This window comes from Macaca nemestrina, chromosome 14 (assembly GCF_043159975.1).
Source record: "Macaca nemestrina isolate mMacNem1 chromosome 14, mMacNem.hap1, whole genome shotgun sequence".
Taxonomy (NCBI): domain Eukaryota; kingdom Metazoa; phylum Chordata; class Mammalia; order Primates; family Cercopithecidae; genus Macaca; species Macaca nemestrina.
This window is the reverse complement of record NC_092138.1, coordinates 62,824,006-62,842,004: the sequence shown is the minus strand read 5'-3', so window position 1 is coordinate 62,842,004 and position 17,999 is coordinate 62,824,006. Positions and strand designations below refer to the sequence as shown.

General features: G+C 49.2%; 1 protein-coding gene across 1 annotated transcript; it reads right to left on the bottom strand.

Annotated features, from left to right (window-relative positions):
* Positions 1-2,885: 2,885 nt before the first annotated feature.
* LOC105485661 (serine peptidase inhibitor Kazal type 4) lies at positions 2,886-11,410 on the bottom strand. The gene is made up of 4 exons (XM_011747992.2): positions 11,338-11,410; positions 6,360-6,400; positions 4,791-4,903; positions 2,886-3,016 (listed from the first exon to the last, which is right to left on the bottom strand). Exons 1-4 carry the CDS (start codon positions 11,396-11,398, stop codon positions 3,004-3,006), a joined length of 228 nt encoding a protein of 75 aa, XP_011746294.1. The 5' UTR covers positions 11,399-11,410; the 3' UTR covers positions 2,886-3,003.
* Positions 11,411-17,999: the final 6,589 nt, after the last annotated feature.

Genomic DNA, 17,999 nt, shown 5'->3' with positions numbered 1-17,999 from the left:
CCAAAGTGATTGGATTACAGGCATGGGCCACCGTGCCTGGCCTCGATATTGTCTATTTAGTTAATGGTTTCTACTTACCCTTCAAGGCACAACTTAAAGGTTACCTGTTCTGAGACTCCTTCATATAGTAGTCAGGACCTTTGTCGAAAGTACCAGAAGCCAAACCAGGCACAGTGGCTCACACCTGTAATCCCAGCACTTTGGGAGGCTGAGGTGGGTGGATCACCTGAGGTTGAGAGTTCAAGACCAGCCTGACCAACATGGAGAAACCCTGTCTCTACTAAAAATACAAATTAGCCAGGCATTGTGGCACATGCCTGTAATCCCAGCTACTCGGGAGGCTGAGGCAGGAGAATCGCTTGAACCTGGGAGGCGGAGGTTGCGGTGAGCTGAGAACGTGCCACTGCACTCCAGCCTAGGCAACAAGAGCGAAACTCCGTCTCAAAAAAGAAAAAAAAAAAGGAAAGAAAGTACCAGAAGCCTAATTCCAAAGAGACTGGGCAAAGTAGAAACTTTGTGGTCATGATATCAAGTTATCCCGTGTAACTTTGGGAAGGTCAAGGGAAGCTGGGCTTCAGGAACTCGAACATTGTAATCACTCTGTCTCTGCGTGCCTGCATCATCCTCTCATTCCTCCTTCCACAAAGCAGGACGTGTGACTGCTAACAACCCCTGTGTTGCTCATCCTACAGCTTCAGTGCCATAGGGGAACTGCCTCTGTTTTCTTGTTTCTAATTTGAAAGATCCTGGAGAAGAATCTTTTGGCTGATCAGCAGTGGCCAGAGCAGCAGGGTCTCATGCCATAGATATGGTCTTTAGGGGCCAACACTTAGGTTTTGGGGTAGTTCCCCGAAGATGGGGCCACAGAGTCCACATATGTAAGTGGTGAATTAGGTATTCCTTCCAGGTGGTGCCTGGCACATTGTTCAGGCTTAATCTCTGATTCCTCAGATGATGAGTAGAAGCCTGGGAAGGAAGGGTCACTGATGAGATGCTTGGCTGGGCTATGCCACTTGGGTATAAAAGGGGTGTCCCACTTAGGGCAGAAACTTTTAGATGTCACCAATATCCACTTTCTCCTACAAAAAGTGAACTAATTTTTAGTTTAATGCATGGCCAACCAGATAGACTGTATTTCTCAGTCTCCCTGCTCAGAAGGCCACGAGACTACTTTTTAGCTAATGGGGTTTGTACAGAGTGTGTACATCTTATGGGAAATGTCTTCAGAGGCAGGTGGCATGCCCTTTTCTCTGTGGCCTAGAATGCAGATGTGATGGCTGTGGTTGGAGTAGCTGTCTTGGACCTGAGGTAGAAACTGTGATGCGGATGGCAGAGTAACAAAATAGAGGGGGCATGGAGTTGCCATACTACATAAGTCTATGTGTGGGAGAAATGAAGTTCTGTCTATAAGTCACTGTTATTTTGGGTTTTCTGCCTCTCACAGCCAAACAATCCTACATCATTCATATGCAGGTATGAAACAGGTATGAATCAGTCTCAGTAGAAGGCCTTATTCATAGATGGCCTCGCAGTCCTGCGACCTACAAATCTATCAGCAACAATTCCTGCTAAGTGTTCCCATTCCAGTGGTGCAGGGAAAGTAGCTTCCTGCCTTCCTGCACCCATTCTCTCAGACGTGTATCTTCTACAGAGCATTTCCTGCCCTTTGTGCCTACTCTGCAGCAGGAATCAGAGTGTGTGAAACTGCTCTCACCTGCCCAGACCTCTCTCCATACCCCTTTCTCCTGCCACCATTATCAAGAGGCTCTGCCTAGGAGCTTTGGCCGAAAGAGGAGGTATTCAACATATACCACAGGAGGGGTCTCTGTCAATGGTGACAATTCTGAATGCTGTGTGTCCCTGTGGAACACTGTGTGAGTGCATGTGTGCAGTACATGCCTGGGGCTGTGCCTAATGTCAGAATATTTGACAACCAGTCAGAGTGGATGTTGACCAAAAGAGCAGAGCAGCATCTGGAAATCATCCCACAGTGCCAGGAATTAAGCCCAGATCCTGGATGCCAAGACCCAAGTGTTTCCAGGGGACAATCCGGGTGGCTAGGGTATGGGGGGGGCACTCACAGGGCTTGGGGCAGCACCTGTTTTTGATTGTGAAAAACCTAGTTCAGTGTTACAACAAGCAGTTCAGCTGTACTGTGTACACTGCCTGAATATCAGCCATTGCTGTGCCACATGTCTGTGTGTGCATGCCTTGGAGTGCTGGCACAGCCCAGGAGGAAGCCATTGGGTACACAGGGTGACTCTCACAAAGCTTTTTTTTTTTCTTTTTTGAGACAGGGTTTCACTCTGTCACTCAGGCTGGGATGCAGTGATGCAATCATGGCTCACTGCAGCCTCGACTTCCCAGGCTCAAGCGATCCTCCCACCTCAGTCTCCTGAGTAGCTGGGACTACAGGTGCATGCCACCAAGCCTGGCTAATTAAAAAAAAAAAAATTGGTAAGACAGTCTCACTATGTTGCCCAGGCTGGCCTGAAGCGATCCTGCCACCCTCAGCCTCCCAGAGTGCTGGGATTATAGGTGTAAGCCACTGTTCCTGATTTCACAGAGGCTTTCTGAGGCTGGGCCATGCACCCCAGCAGTGGCAGAGGATACAGACCTCACCTAGGTTCCTCACCTGAATGACAGTCCAGGCCAGGGCAGACGGGAGTCCTAGGCAGCGTCTTGGGATCAGGGACTGGCCTCTCAGGCAGGCAGAAGATAACTGGGACCTCTGAGGGGACATGTGATGGGGTTGAGGAGCACCAAAGGGATGGAGAGAAGCTGGACATCAAATTCAGAGTAGAGGGGACAATGCGAGATCCACCTTGTATCCCCTCTGCAACCAGTGTCCCCAGAGACACTGATCACTTCACTGAGTTGGGCTGGATTTTTTATTTCGTGTCATATCCTCTCCCTGCCCACCACTGTTCTCCAGCCTGACACTTCATGGCTTGAGGTGCTCCTGTGGGATCAGCATTTGCCATCTTTCACGATCTGGATGTCCTATTTGGTTTTTCTAGGATCAAAGAAGACAGGCATGAGGCTACCTTCTCAGGAGCTCTAGTGTACCATTCAGGGACCTGGCATAGTCTATCCAGACATCCTGCTGAGCGTTGCCCACATATGCAGTGTACGGATACAGGGCAGATCCCAAGCGTCCATGGTCACATCCTTCTACAGCTTTTCCTTTTTGCACACCCTCCCGCTGGGGGATTTCAGCTTCCTGGGGTTTCAACCACCAGTACATGCTGATGGCTGCCAAATCTGTCTCCAGCTCGGACCTATGTCCTGCCTATTCATGCAGTTGTCCATATCCAGTGGGATGTCCTAGGGGCTCAACTGTCCACAAACATCATTGCCCCCCACAGAACTGGTGCAGACCCCCAGACCACCCATCTCAGCACATGGAACCACTGGCCGTCCAAGCCCACAAATCAGAAACCAGTATGCTGCCTCCTTCCCCTCAGCCTTTACATCCAGTCACATACCAAGCCTGTCAATTCCACTCCCAATGTGTCTCCTAACCATGAGTCTTTAATTAGCATGATCTTTCTCTAAGCTAGGACAACATCCTGATGTTCCTTATATTTCCTCAAATACAAACTTTCACGTCTATCCAGAGCTTTGCAGCTTCTGAGGACTTTCTTCACTTCCATGATCTCATTTAGTTCTCAGGATCATAGAAGATGGGTTTTATTGATGAAGAAACTAAGCCAATAGGTGATCTGATGTAGCGAGGTCATGTTCCAGCCCTGCTCATCTCTCTGGACTCACTTCTTGCCTCTCCCCCGTTCTCCCTTAAACTTTATACTCCAACATGTCCAACTTCTTATATTTCTTCAAATGTAAACTTTCTTTCCCTTGTAGACCTTTTCAAACTCATCTACTTGGAATTATCTTCCCTTGCTCCTTTTTCCTAGCGAATTTCTACTTATTCCTCAGGGTTGAGCTCAGGAGTTAACATCCTCTGGGCAGTCTTCCCTGGCCTTGCCTCTTCCCTGCTCCCATGACATCCTATGTGCCCCACTGATCCCTTAGAATTCTGTGCTGAAGGCCGGGCGCAGTGGCTCATGCCTGTAATCCCAGCACTTTGGGAGGCCAAGGCAGGTGGATCACTTGAGGTTGGGAGTTTGAGACCAGCCTGGCCAACATGGTGAAACCTATGTCTACTAAAAATACAAAAAAAAAAAAAAAAAAAAAGCCAGATGTGGTGATGGGCGCCTGTAATCCCAGCTATTCGGAAGGCTGAGGTAGGAGAATACTTAAACCCAGGAGGCGGAGGTTGCAATGTGCCAAGATTGTGCCACTGCACTCCAGCCTGGGTGACAGCGAGAGTCCGTCTCGGGGGGAAAAAAAAAAAATTCTGTGCTGCAATTGGCTGACTATCAAGCCTGGCTTCCCCCTTACACCAATTGTATGTTCCAGGAGGATAGTGATGCTGTCTAACTTATGCTCTATTCTAGCCCCAGTGCCTAGCACATAGTAAATGCTCAATAAATAATTGCTGGATAGACAAATGAAAGAACAAATGAGGTCACTTGGTCAGGACAGAACAAGGAAAAGGGTTTCTGCCCCTACTCCCTACCCGCCACCAGCTTCTAGATTTCTGCTTGGAACCATGTGCCTTCTTTGAGTTAATCTGGTGCTCATTCTATTAGGGGCACATGTTGGAGGACTCTTCTCAGGTCAAGCATGTATGAAGGAAGAAGCAGGTCAAGTCTTGCTCCTTTCAAACTGTGCACCAGAGATGGGGCCCACCCAAGCAAGCAGGGGTTGTGGGGTGGACTTACATCAGGGCCAAGCAGAGCTGGCATTCATTCGTATATGTGAGCCCATCAGTGCCACAGACCAGGTTGGAGGTCTGGAAACAGGTTGGAGACTCTACCATGTGTTCACAGATGGGCTGTGGAAGAGAAGGGAGGGAGAGGGCTCAGGGATTCAGAGGCAGTGGGGAGAGATACAGGGGTTCTACTCGGAGTCAGAGGGGCTCCAGTGAGGTATCAGAGTCAAGAAGGCCCCAGTGTGGGTCCAGTGAAGATGAAACCAACCACTCAGGGCCCCTTGGTGTGTTTGCTTATATATGTGTGTGCATGACCACGTGTGCGCCTATGGCTGGATGTGTACATATGTGTACCTGTGTCTCTGGAGCCTGGGTGTGCAGGCATTCAAGCGTATGCCTGTGTTTATGTGTATGTGTGTGGAGTGAGTTTGTGCCCTCAAGCACCTGAGGACTGGTTCACACCAGTCAGAACTAATCAGAACTTCTGCTGCTGATCCCATTGAAGACCCCAGGATACAGAACCACCCGTCATTCCCAGGAGGCCCCTCTCTCCCTGGTGGCTCCTGAACTCTCCCTGGCCTGCATGATCTATCAGGCCCATGTCAGAAAGGTTGCAAAGGGTGGGAAGGCTGAAGAAAGGGGACAGAGCTTGGGGTTTAATCGAGGCTGTCTGAAAGGGTTTTAGGACAGGCCTGAGGTCAAGGTGAGAACTCAGTCAGGACTGGCATTAGCGCCTGAGACAGGGATAGGGTGAGAAAGGTGGTGCGGTGCAACTGTGAAGGCTCGAACCCTAGAAACCTGAATTTTGCCACTGATTAGCTGTATAACCTTAATTGAGGTATTTCCACTCTCTGAGTCTCAATTTCCTCATCTGTCAAAATTATAATAGTGGTGTTCCTCCCACATAGGGCTAATTGAAATAATGTATGTAAAGTATTTGGCTTTTTGGCACTGAATAAGTGGGGCTGGATTCTGATGGAATGATAGGGAGGATGCTAGGCTGTGGGTGGGAAGGTGGCTCCGACCCTCCTCATTCCACTACGTGAAGGGGCAATCTCAAGGGTCTCAAGGATGCCAGCACCACTGCCTTCTGGTCACTGGGGGCATCAGACCGAGGGCCAAGGTGGAATCAGGATTCAGGGACAACTTGGTGTTGAGATAATCAGATGGAATGTGGTGGGAGGAGGCTGGCACACTCCACAGGTGCTTTCAGTGTGCTAAGCTCCCCTCTTTGGCCTGAACTCTGTGGCCTGCCTGTCTGCACTATACAGAGCAGAGCGCACACCCTGTCCTGCTAAGCCTGGGTAGGGAGATCTCACTGATGGAAGGAGCCTTGGAGACCAGGTGGGGGACATCACAAGGGCTTTGGGCCAATCTTGGGACTTGGGTGAGGTGACTGGGCCTACTCAGCTTTGGGGGCTAATCTGGGGAATGTGCAGGCCAGGAGGCCACCTTGGCCACCTTAGAGCCATTGAAGGTATCTGAGCAGGATCGTGGAGAAAAATAACTGGTTTCTCAGCGTGGATGAGAGGACTCCTCTCGGCAGAGGGAAGGTGAGAACAGCACGCAGCTGCCTTACCATTCTTGAGAAAGGGAGCTTTCCTGCTGCCACTGGCCCTTCTGAAACACAAAGAGGCAAGAATTAGATGATACCAGCTCTAGACACCAGGTCTAGGGGTCTGAGGACTGCTTCTCCTTCAGGGAGCTTGGTCCAGCAACTACCCAACCTGGAATTCCTCAAGGAAAGGTGATGAGCCACCAGACAATGGGGTTGCCAGAAAACTGATGTGATTTTGGGTTCTATAAACAGAGACAGAAATTTAAAAATTAGGAAGGTGACAGTCCAGCCTATTCCTCGTTAGTTAGATCCCGCTGGAGTTGTTGTGTCCCATATAATAATTATAAAATAACAATTCAGCAGTTATTATGTGCCAGGCATTGAGAACACATGATTTTAACTCCTCTCCATCCCTCTTACTGCTGTATAACAGAGGGAAGAAAGGAGATAGCAGTGGATGCTGTGTTCTGCCACCAAGAGCCCTCCCGCAAGACTGAGGCACTCATTTCCCCAGCTGCCAGGAATACTGACCACTCACTGCAAGTCCCTTCCTAGGAATTACCCTCAGAGAATGGAGCTGCCTTGCCCAAGGCTACATCCTCTACCCAGGAACAGCCAATATCCCATGTCGGGTTGATGTGGTTACCAAGGCCCTGATCCCCTTGTCCAGAGCTGCCTGTAGGATCATCTGAAGCCTCTGTTGCACTGCATGGAAGTCAACTTCCCTCATCCTTCATGGATGTTACTCCCATGAACGCTCCCCAGTAAATTGCATGTATCTCAGAATCTGTTTTCTGGGGCATAGGTCAGTTTAACCAACTATGAAAGAGGCTCAGAGGTGATGCAAAGCAGTTTGTCAAGGCAGAGCTAGGATTTGCACACCTGTCTGTTGCAGTCCAGAGCCTGACTCTTTCTACATACACCGGTGTGCCCCTCAAGGTCTGGCTGAAGTGCTTATAGGACATGAGCAAACTGTGATGTGACTGACAAGCGTGATGGGTGGATGAGGGAACTAGAGCCATGTCTAATGGCACAGGTGGAAGGAAGGGCATTTATGTAAATTACAGAAGGGCAGGATGCTCCCTAAAGTCTCTGAAGGGCTATCCTGGGGCTGAGGGAGAGATGGACTCTTTTCAACCTCACAGAGCAGAGCCCACCTCTGTGAGGAGGCTGCAGGGAAGCAGATTTGGGTTCCATATGAAGTAGAATTTTCTCTCAGTGGGAGCTATGCCACAGTGAAAGAAGCTATCTCCAGAAGTAATGAGTTTCCCATTACTGGAGGTGTGCAAGGCAATGTAGTTTTATATTTTCCTGGAGATGCTATTACAAGATATTTCCACAGAGAGCGGGAAACAGAAACTTAAACTAAGTCACCCCTGATGTGCTGTTTAAGGCTGGCACTGGGGTATCAAAATGCAAACCTAGATTTGTCACTGAACTGCTTAAAACCCTTCCATGTCAAATTGCCCAAACTGAAAGTGATCCAAATGTCCTTCAACAGGAGAATGGATAAATACAATGGGACACTACTCAACAATTAAAACAAGCAACTGATACATGCAATAACATGGCTGAATCTCAAAAATAGTTTGCTGAGCAAAAGAAAACCGACACAAAAGATTATATACCCTATGATTCCATTTATGTGAAATCCTAGAACAGGCCGACTAATCTATGATGGAAAAAAATCACATTGGGAGGCTGAGGATCACTTGAAGCCAGGAGTTTGAGACCAGCCTGGGCAACATAGCAAGACCCCGTCTCTACAAAAAATTTAACAATTAGGGCAGGTTGCAGTAGCGCACACCTGTAATCTCAGCACTTTGGGAGGCCGAGGCGGGTGAATCACCTGAAGTCAGGAGTTCAAGACCAGCCTGACCAACATGGTGAAACCCCATCTCTACTAAATGTACAAAAATTTGCTGGGCGTGGTGATGCACACCTATAATCCCAGCTACTTAGGAGGCTCAGGCAGGAGAATCACTTGAACCCAGTAGGCAGAGATTGCAGTGAGTCAAGATTGTGCCATTGGACTCCAATCTGGGTGACAGAGCAAAACTCCGTCTCAAAAATAAATAAATAAATAAATAAATAAATAAATAAATAAAAATTTTTAAAAATTTAAAAATTAGCTGAGTGTGATGGCACACACCTGTAGTCCCAGCTACTTGTGAGGCTGAGATAGGAGGATCGTTTGAATCCAGGAGGTTGAAGCTGCAGTGAGCTATGATTGCACCACTGCACTCCAGCCTGGGCAACAGAGTGAGACTTTGTCTCTTAAAAAAAAAAAAAAAGATTCAGAGCACTGGGATGGGGACAGGGATTGACTGACATAGGGGAATTTCTGGGGCTATGGAAATGTTTTGTATTTATTTTTCTTCCCCAAGTCCTTGTCTCAAGATGTCCTGTATCTTGATGGGGGTTTGGGTTACACGAGTGTATGCATTGTCAAGACTCATTGATAAGATTCAGCGAGTGATAAGATTTGTGCATTTCTTGCTGTTTAACTGTTAGGGAAAAGAAAATCATTTAAAAAATATAAAGCTCTTCCATGGTTCCCCGTCATGATCACTAAGCCTCCCTATGGACCTGAGCTGCTAAGTCTTATGTTTAGGGCACTGTGTGAGCTGACCCCAAACTTACTTCTTGGGCTCACTTTCTAGTATACCTCTTCACACCCCAGCTATTCCTCTCTGCTCACAGGTCCTGGATTGGGCTCTGCTTTGGCTTATGCCATGTCCCCTTCCTGAAATGTCCTCATCTCTGCTCTCCTCCCACCGAATCGGACTCTCCTTTCAAGGCTTGATGCTGCCCCCAGTAAAGCTGCCTTCATGTCTGGCAGTTTCCTGAGCAGATCTGGATAGAGGGTTCTTTCACACCACCATGTACTGTCCCACTCACTAGGTCACCCCGCCTCCCTATGCACCTAAGCTCCTTGGGGTTCCTTTATGTCTGCCCTTGTGCAGCACTTGGTTCAATGTCCCACACTGTGGGTGTTCAGGAATTGAATACTAAAATGCATTGGTGTAATCCCAGCACTTTGGGAAGCTGAAGTGGGCAAATCTTGGGGTCAGAAGTTCGAGACCAGCCTGGCCAACACGGTGAAACCCTGTCTCTACTAAAAATACAAAAATTAGCTGGGTGTGATGGCGCATGCCTATAATCCCAGCTACTCAGGAGGCTGTCAGGATAATTGCTTGAACCTGGGAGGTGGAGGTTGCAATGAGTCAAGATTGCGCCACTGCACTCCAGCCTGGGTGACAGAGCAAGACTCCGTCTTGAAAAAAAAAATTTTTTTTTAATTAAAAAAAATAAAAGTGTATTGGGAGGAGGGAGTGTTCAGAACTCTATGATGTCAGAGTTTCTTCCTGGGGGATGTGGGGGAAATTTGCATTTACCCCCAGGCTGCCCTTGACCTTGACCCAAAGTGCCCCCTCCTCACTCAGCCCAGGCAGTAATCTGAAATGTGCAAAAAACAAAAACAAAAACAAACAAACAAAAACCAAACTTCTTCAGACCAGGTTCTTCAGTGTTCCCAGCTGCTCAAGGAGTATGTAGGTGTAGGTGCCAGGCTGGGCGTAAGCAGGCTGGGTGTAAGCAGGCTGGGCGTAAGCAGGCTGGGTATAAGCAGGCTGGGCGTAAGCAGGCTGGGTGTAAGCAGGCTGGGTGTAAGCAGGCTGCTCCCGAACAGGCCCCCAGACCCATTTCCCTTTCCCCCATGCTCAGGTCTGTTTCCAGCTGGGGAAATGGATGTGGGACTGGCCATGAGGTCAGTGGCCCTGGGATCCTGCCAGGTGTTGCCTTATAACGTATAGCTTTTGTCCAGATGGGTCCTAACTGGTCTCCACGCTTCCCTGTTCGGTTTATTCTCAATATACCGACCACAGCAACCCTTGAAAGACATAACTCTCTGCTCAAAGCCTTCGGTGCCTCCCATTTTAGTGAGAGGAAAAGCCAAGTTCCTGCGCTGGCCAACAAGGTCTTTCTGGGTATAGTTCCCAGTTGCCCTTCTCATCTCCTCTCCTATCACTCCGTACCGCATCCCCTCCTGCTACAGCGGTCTTACAGTATCTCAGTCACTCCAGGCATGCTCCTGCCTCATGTCCTTTGCACCTGAGCTGTTCCCTCTGCCTGGAAGCTTCTTCTCCCAGATATCCACATGGCTTAGTCCCTTATCTCCTTTAAGCTTTGCTCAAACATCGGACTCTCAGAGAGACCTCTCCTGATTTGAAATTGCAACCCTCTTCCAGTGCCCATCACCCTGCCAAGTGTTTTTTCCTTAACTTTTATCACCTTCTAACATACTGTTCAACATACATTGTAACCATCTTCTTTATTGCCTTTCCCCTTTTCCTCTACCCCATTGGATTTATGCTCCATTAGGACCGTGCTTTTTCTGTTTGGGTCACTAATCTATCTTAAGGGCTCAGAACAGTGCCTGACATGGTAGCTGTGAGATTGCAGGGATGGCCCAGACCCTGAGGGGGCCCCACCCCAGGTATATGTGTCCAGTCCTGGGAAAGGGCTCTGTCATGCTCACATGGCTGCCCAAGTCCCAAACCACAGCCTTTCAGAGAGATTGGGAGCTCAGAAGACCTAGGCCAGGTCTCTCTTAGCACCCACCACCCTGCAGCCAGCATACTTGTCAATCTCTCCTGAGAGCTGGGACCCACCTGCTCCCTTCTGCCCCCACAACTTCCAGCCCGATAGTTGCTCAGTGCAGCTTTGAACTGGAACAATCCCCTCCTTTGCAGCTGGAGAAACTGAGGCCCCAAGAGGGTAGGGGACTTTGGCAATTCTGCGCCAGAGTCAGGATTTGAACCCGTTTCTTTTCTCCCAGCCCAGAACTTCCCCCACCACAGTGGGGGGTGCATATGTAGAATGAAGGTACCTGGAAAAAGCTGAGGCCTCACAGGGTGCTCCAGGCCCTGCTTCTGCTCTCACCCCAAGCTCACCTACCAACACAAAGCCACAGAGAATCCAGGTTCTGCCCACTCACCCCTGTCCACAACAAGGAGGGCAGCCAAGGCCAGGGTGACTACCCACTGGTGGATGGCCATGCTGATCCCGGGATGGTGTAGCCTGAGTTGGCTGGGACCTGGGCCTGGGGAAGGATGGGGGCCTATTTATAGTGCCACTCCCCTAATCTTATCTAGGGCCAGATGGAGAGGCCAGAGTTAATCTCTGCACATGGGCATCTGGAAAGGGCTTGCTCTAGGTAGAGATGCTGAGCTTTTGATGAGATGGGGCCGTGGCCATGGGGCTGGCAGGTTTCCAGAGTAACAAAAAGTTTGGACAACTTGCAAAGCTGACTCCAGTCTGAGGGTTGGAGCAAGGAGAGGAAAGTTGAAGCAGAAAGAGAAAGAGAGAGAGAGTTCAAGGCAGAGAGAAATGGAAAGGGATAGAGAAAGACAGAGGAAAAAAGCAACTGGAAGATGACAGGAGGCAGAGAAGGGGGCTAGAGCCTGGATTCCTTTGCCAGTGCCTCCAGCAACCAACTCTGGGACCTCAGTAGAGCCACTCTTCTTACCTGGGCCTCAGATCACCCATGCACAAAATAGAGATGATAATTTAGGCTCTGCCTTTCTCCCAGGCTGCTGTGAGGACGGGGGCGGTGATAGCAGATGGGAAAACATTTTGCAGAATATGAAATAAGCTGTAAATGTAAGCAGAAATGATTGTTTTTACTTACTTTTATTTCACTTTTTTTTGGTACCACAAAGTGGGCACAACTAACACGCAAAACAAAGGCAAAATAAAACATTAAAAGGAAGATGCCTTCTTGCTTTGCAGGTATTATGTGTTCATTTGCATTTTCTTCTTTTTTTTTTTTTTGAGATAGAGTCTCATACTGTCACCCGGGCTGGTGTGCCTGGCATGATCTCGGCTGGCTGCAACCCCTGCCTCCTGGGTTCAAGAGATTCTCCTGCCTCAGCCTCCTGAGTGGCTAGGATTACAGGCGCCTGCCACCTGCCCAGCTAATTTTTTGTATTTTTAGTAGAGACTGGGTTTCACTATGTTGGCCAGGCTGGTCTCGAACTCCTGACCTCGTGATCCGCCTGCCTTGGCCTCCCAAAGTGCTGGGATTACAGGCATGAGCCACCGCACGCGGCCTCATCTGCATCTTCATAGGTTAAATAAAGACAAGATTCTTTTAAAGAAAAATCAATATCTAAAACTCCCCCATATTTACACAGTATACATTAATAAGTAATTTGGTATTTGCTCTCAAAGAATTTCTGATTTATAAAATAAATTTTATTTACATACACATTTCTCTAATTCATCTAGATCAGTGTTTTTCAGCTCTATCTGCAGATTGGATTTCCTGGGGCGGGGCAAGGGGGAACACAGATGCTGAGCTTCGCTCTGAAATACTTAAATCAGAATCTGTGTTTATTTTTTAAAGAAAAAACTTTATTTCGAAAGATTTCAAGCCTACAGATAAGTTGCAAGAATATTACAATGACAAGGTGAAGGATTCTTGTTTGAGGACAGCCCCAGCCAGGTGCGGTGACTGATGCCTGTAATCCTGACACTTGGTAGGCTGAGGCAGGAGGATTGCTTGAGCCCAGAAGTTAGAGACCAGCCTGGGCAATATAGAAAGACCCCAGCTCTACAAAAAAAAAAAAAATGTTTTTAATTAAAAAAAAAAGAACAGTCTCTTTGGGGACACAAGCCAGTCAGTTACCTCTACAGACCCACAGAAGCCCCAGATCTGTGGCCAAGACTAGCTTGAGGCCCCCAGTGATCCTTGACTCAGCTTCAAGATCCTTCTGTTCCTCCTTAGGAAACTGCACAGTCCCAGGGATGCCTCTGAGGCAGGTGGCAGCTATCTTCCATTGCTTAGGCAGGAAGAGCAAATATTTAATGATGACTTCCTGTCCTAAAGCAAAAACGTCATCTTATAAAAGGGGAGTTGGACTTTAAAGGTCATCTTGGGGCCAGGCACCAAGGCTCACACCTGTAATTCCAGCACTTTGGGAGGAGGCTGAGGGGGGTGCATGACTTGAGGTCAGGAGTTTGAGACCAGCCCTGGTCAACATAGTGAAACCCATCTCTACTAAAAATACAAAAAATTAGCCGGGGGTGGTGGCACATACCTGTAATCCCAGCTACTCCGGAGGCTGAGGCAGGAGAATTGCTTGAACCTGGGAACTGGAGGGTGCAGTGAGCCAAGATCGCGCCACGTGGCATTCCGGCCTGGTGACAGAGTGAGAAACTGTCTCAATAAATAAATAAATAAAAACAAAAAATAGGCTTGGTGTGATGGCTCATGCCTGTAATCCTAACACTTTGGGGAGGCCAAGCTGGGTGGATCACCTCAGGTTAGGAGTTTGAGACTAGGCTGGCTGACATGGTGAAACCTCATCTCTACTAAAAATACAAAAAAAAAAAAAAAAAAAAATTAGCTGGGTTTGGTGGTGTGCGCCTGTAATCTCAGTTAGTTGGGAGGCTGAGGCAGGAGAATTGCTTGAACCAGGAAGATGGATGTTGCAGTGAGCCGAGATTGCACCACTGCACTCCAGCCTGGGTGATGGAGCCAGACTCTGTCTCAAAAAACAAAATAAATAAAATAAAATAATAAAATGAAAAATAATGGTCATCTGGGTTTCATCTGCCTTCTTCCAGCAGGCTTTTCTACAGCAGCCTCACTGGGAGGCCATTCGTGGTTATGGGGAGCTCACTCCCTACCAGTTTCATTGTTGGATGGCTTCGAAAAAAGAGAGGTCTTCTTCACACAAGAGGTCGGCCTCCCTGAGAATCCTTGGGGGTCGCAGCTTTGTCTCTGGCCTCTTGTACCTGCATGAACCTCCTGTACTTGCACGAGCACCTCTAGGCTGAGCAGGTCTGGCATCTGCCTGCCTCCTACCCTTGTACATGTGAAGCTCCTGGGCCTCTCTTCATTTCTCATCTGATCCCAGGTCTGTCTGTCAGTGTCCCAGGTTATAGTGAGGAAGGGACAGAGGGGAGCAAAAGGGTTTGACCCCGTCCTTGTTTTGGACCTTAGACCTCTATCCATGTGGCAGGAATGGCTGCTGAACATTCTAGCTGCTGCAAGGAGCCAGGATGCTTGAATTTTGCATCCTTCAAAGCACAGAGTAAAGTCAGGGGCAGCCTGTGGAGTGCTGAGCTCACCTACCACCCCACCCCACCCCAAGGTCTCCTCTTCAGACAAATAACTTCTATATTCACTCATAGTAACAAACTTCCTAATCTGTCATCTCATCAAAGTGTGAACTTAACTCCTATATCCAACTGCTATTGAACAGCCCACTAAGGATGTCAGTGCATCCAGGTAAACTTCACTCATTAATTCACTGTTCATGTATTCAGTAAGAGTTTAATGAGCAGCTAAGTGCCATGCTCCATGCTGAGTGCTTGGATATGGCAGAGAGTGAGTCGGGTAGAGCTCCTGTCCTCCAGGAGCTTTGGTTAGTAGAGCGACAGTACTGAACGGGCAGCAGCATTGTGTCATCACTATTGGAGTGAGTCCTATGAACCACACACGCTCCGTTCTGTGAGAGGATCCAGGAGTGACCTATCCATCTGAGATCAGAGACCCCAAGGGCTGAGTGGGCAGGGCAGGCTGTAGCCAAGGGGAACAGTGCTGCAGGTAGAGGAAACAGAATGTGTGAGAGCCGTGAGGCAAGAAGAAGCTTGTCCCATCTGAAGAACAGAGAAGCCATGCAGGTAAGGTGGGGGCAGGGAGCCGGGGAGGGCCGTGAGAGGAATCTGGAATGGTCAGTGGGGGCTAAATCAGGCTTGATCTCTGCTCTCCTGCCTCACATCCCAACAACCTCCGTCACTGGAATCCCAGGCACTGACCCTTCAGCCTTGTTTGCCTTCCTGTGGAGGGTCTAGGTTCTGCTTCCTACATAGCTCTTGAATCCATCCCTGCCCCTCCACACCCCCCACGCTATCCTAGTCCTGGCCACTGTTGTCTCCAACCTGGACACCTCAATAGTGTCCTGACTCATATCCCTGGCTCTCCACCTGCCACTCCAAATCACTCTGCACACAGCGTCCAGGACAAGCTTCCTAAAGAGCAAAGCTGACCAGGTCATCTTGCCCAAAAAACTTTAATGGCGTCCACTGCCAACAGGAAGAAGCCCAACCTCCTTAGCCTGGTGTTCACACCCCTTCAACATCTGATTCCAACCCATCTTTCCAGCTTCACCTTCACCTTGTCCCACCCTGGACCTGCACTTCTTCAGTTCAACTTGCACAATTTATTCTGTCTGCTGGCACTGCTGGTTCTCCCATGTCTATCCCCCAACTCTCATCCTGTGAAACTAGCTTAAACATTCCCTCTTCTGAAACCTTCCTAACTGCCCTTCACCAACAAGGTCATGACTGTTGTCACCTACCCCGAATGCCCCACTCTTATTGTGCCTTCTGTCTGTGCCTTCTGTCTGTGCCTTCTGTCTGTGCCTTCTGTCTTCTCCATCTGTGTCTTCCGCCTGCACTTTGGTGGTGCTTGCTTATCCATCTGCTGACTAAGATGCAAGCTGTCTGGGAAAGAGGACAATGTTTCAATTATCTCTATCGCCCTGGTGCCCTGTCCTGAGCGTGGGACACAGTAGGTGCTCAATAAATGTTGAGTCTAGGCATGGTGGCTCATGCCTGTAATCCCAGCATTTTGGGAGGCTAAGGCAGGAGGATTGCTTGAGGCCAGGAGTTTGAAACAAGCCTGGGCAATGTAGTGAGACCCCATGTCTAAAAATATTTTTTATTAGCCAGGCACTGTGGCATGTGCCTTATAATACCAGCTATTCTGGAGGCTAAGGCAGAAGCATTGCTTGATCCCGGGAGGTAGAAGCTGCAGTAAGCTGTGATCACACCACTACACTTCAGCCTGGGTGACAGAGCGAGACCCTGTCTCAAAAAAATGCTGCATGACAGATCCAAGAACCGGAAGAACACAGTGGGCCCAAGGGCAGGGATGGTGTCTGCTTTGGGAAAAGAGGAGGTAAATGCTGATCCCTCCATGCCCCTGGGATGCTGTGAGTGCCCGAGAGAGCCCTCAGATACACACAGGCCCCAGGTGGCGTGGCCTGGGTCACAGTGCCTGTTGTGTCTCCGGCAAAGGGGCAAGGCTGCCACCCTCCAGCTAAGCCAACCCCTCCTTCACTCTTTTCTCCTCTGGCTTCTCTGAGACATAGAGAGGTACAGGAGACAGCTCGGGACCAGGAGTGAGGCAACCTGGGTTTGTGTGTTCATTCAACAAATATTTATGAAGTACTTACCATATTCCGTGCACTGTTCGAGTCATCAGGGAGTCAGCTATAAATAAGATGGAGAAAGTTCCTGTCTTAAGGAGCTTACATTCTAGTGGAGTGATAGACAACAAAGAAATACAACAATAAACACATGACGTGATGTGGAAGAGAAATCAAGTGGTCTAAGAGGAGAGTGATAAAGAAGAGGCTTCTCTTTAAATAGTAGCACATGAGCAGAGAAGAAACGAGTCCTGCGGAGATGGCGGGGGAAGAGCCTGCCAAGCAGAGGAACTGCAAGTGCAAAAGCCTTGACGTGGGAACAGGGTTGGCAGCTACAACACCAAGGAGTCCAGTACAGCCAGAATGGAAAGAACAAGGAAGTCAGTGGCAGGAGGTGAGGGTCACATTATACACTCAGCTCCCAGCCCAGCCACCAATTTCTTAGGTGAGCTTGGCTGCATCTCTTCCCATCTTTGGGCCTGCACATGTTCTTCCATCTCCCATGTTGGGTTCACCAATATGTACCACCACCAGCCTGACTCCCAGGGCAGCTGTGAGGACCCTGGAGAGGAGAATGTGAGATGAGATGTGTGTAGCTGCTGTGATACCAAGGAAAGGGCTTAAGTGGGGATTCCTGGAAGCAGAGGAGAGGCCAAGACCTAAATGGCCTGGGCACCTGCACAGGTCCTGGAATCAACACAATCAGGACAGAGGTGACCTCAAACTGGGCTCAGGCAGGAAAGCTGGGCAATTCCTGCATCTCCTGCCCCAGGTCAGTGTGAAGACCTGGGTCCTGTGCCTTGGCTGGGCCAACACTCCCCAGCCTCACCCAGTAGCCTTCATGACATCTGCTTAGATTGGACTGGTGCCCAGCTCCTTGAGGAAAACAGCCACTCCTTGATGACGGCAATGCTGGATCCATCAGGTCTGAGTCATGAGTTTTGCTGATGGGTGGTGGGGACAGAGGCCTTGTTTGGCTTAAGGTGGGTACACTGAGCTCCAGCAGAGCTTGGGCCATGCTAGATGGCATGGCCAGCATGGCTAGTTTGCCCTGGGACCACCTTCCCTGGCCTCCAGCTCACATCCTGCTCCACCCTTCCTCCAGCCTGAAGTGCCCCCACCTGCCTGGAAACCTGTGTGAGCTACCCAGGTGTGGGCGTCCCCTCCAGGGAGACCTGGTCTGGACTGAGCCAGCTCCACAGCCTGTCCTGGGTCTCTCAGCCACCCAACTCCATGTCCCAGTTCTAGAGCCCATCTGCCCATTCCACTTGGTCCAGAGCTGTAGGGGGCAGGCAATGGGGGACACTCCTTTAAGGAGAGGTTTCATCTACTTTTTGGGGATTCGACTCCAAGGAATACTCAGTGATGAAATGGGCTGAAGTCATCCCTCCATGGGGGCATCCACTCTACCATTCAATGGGCACTTATTGAGCACCTG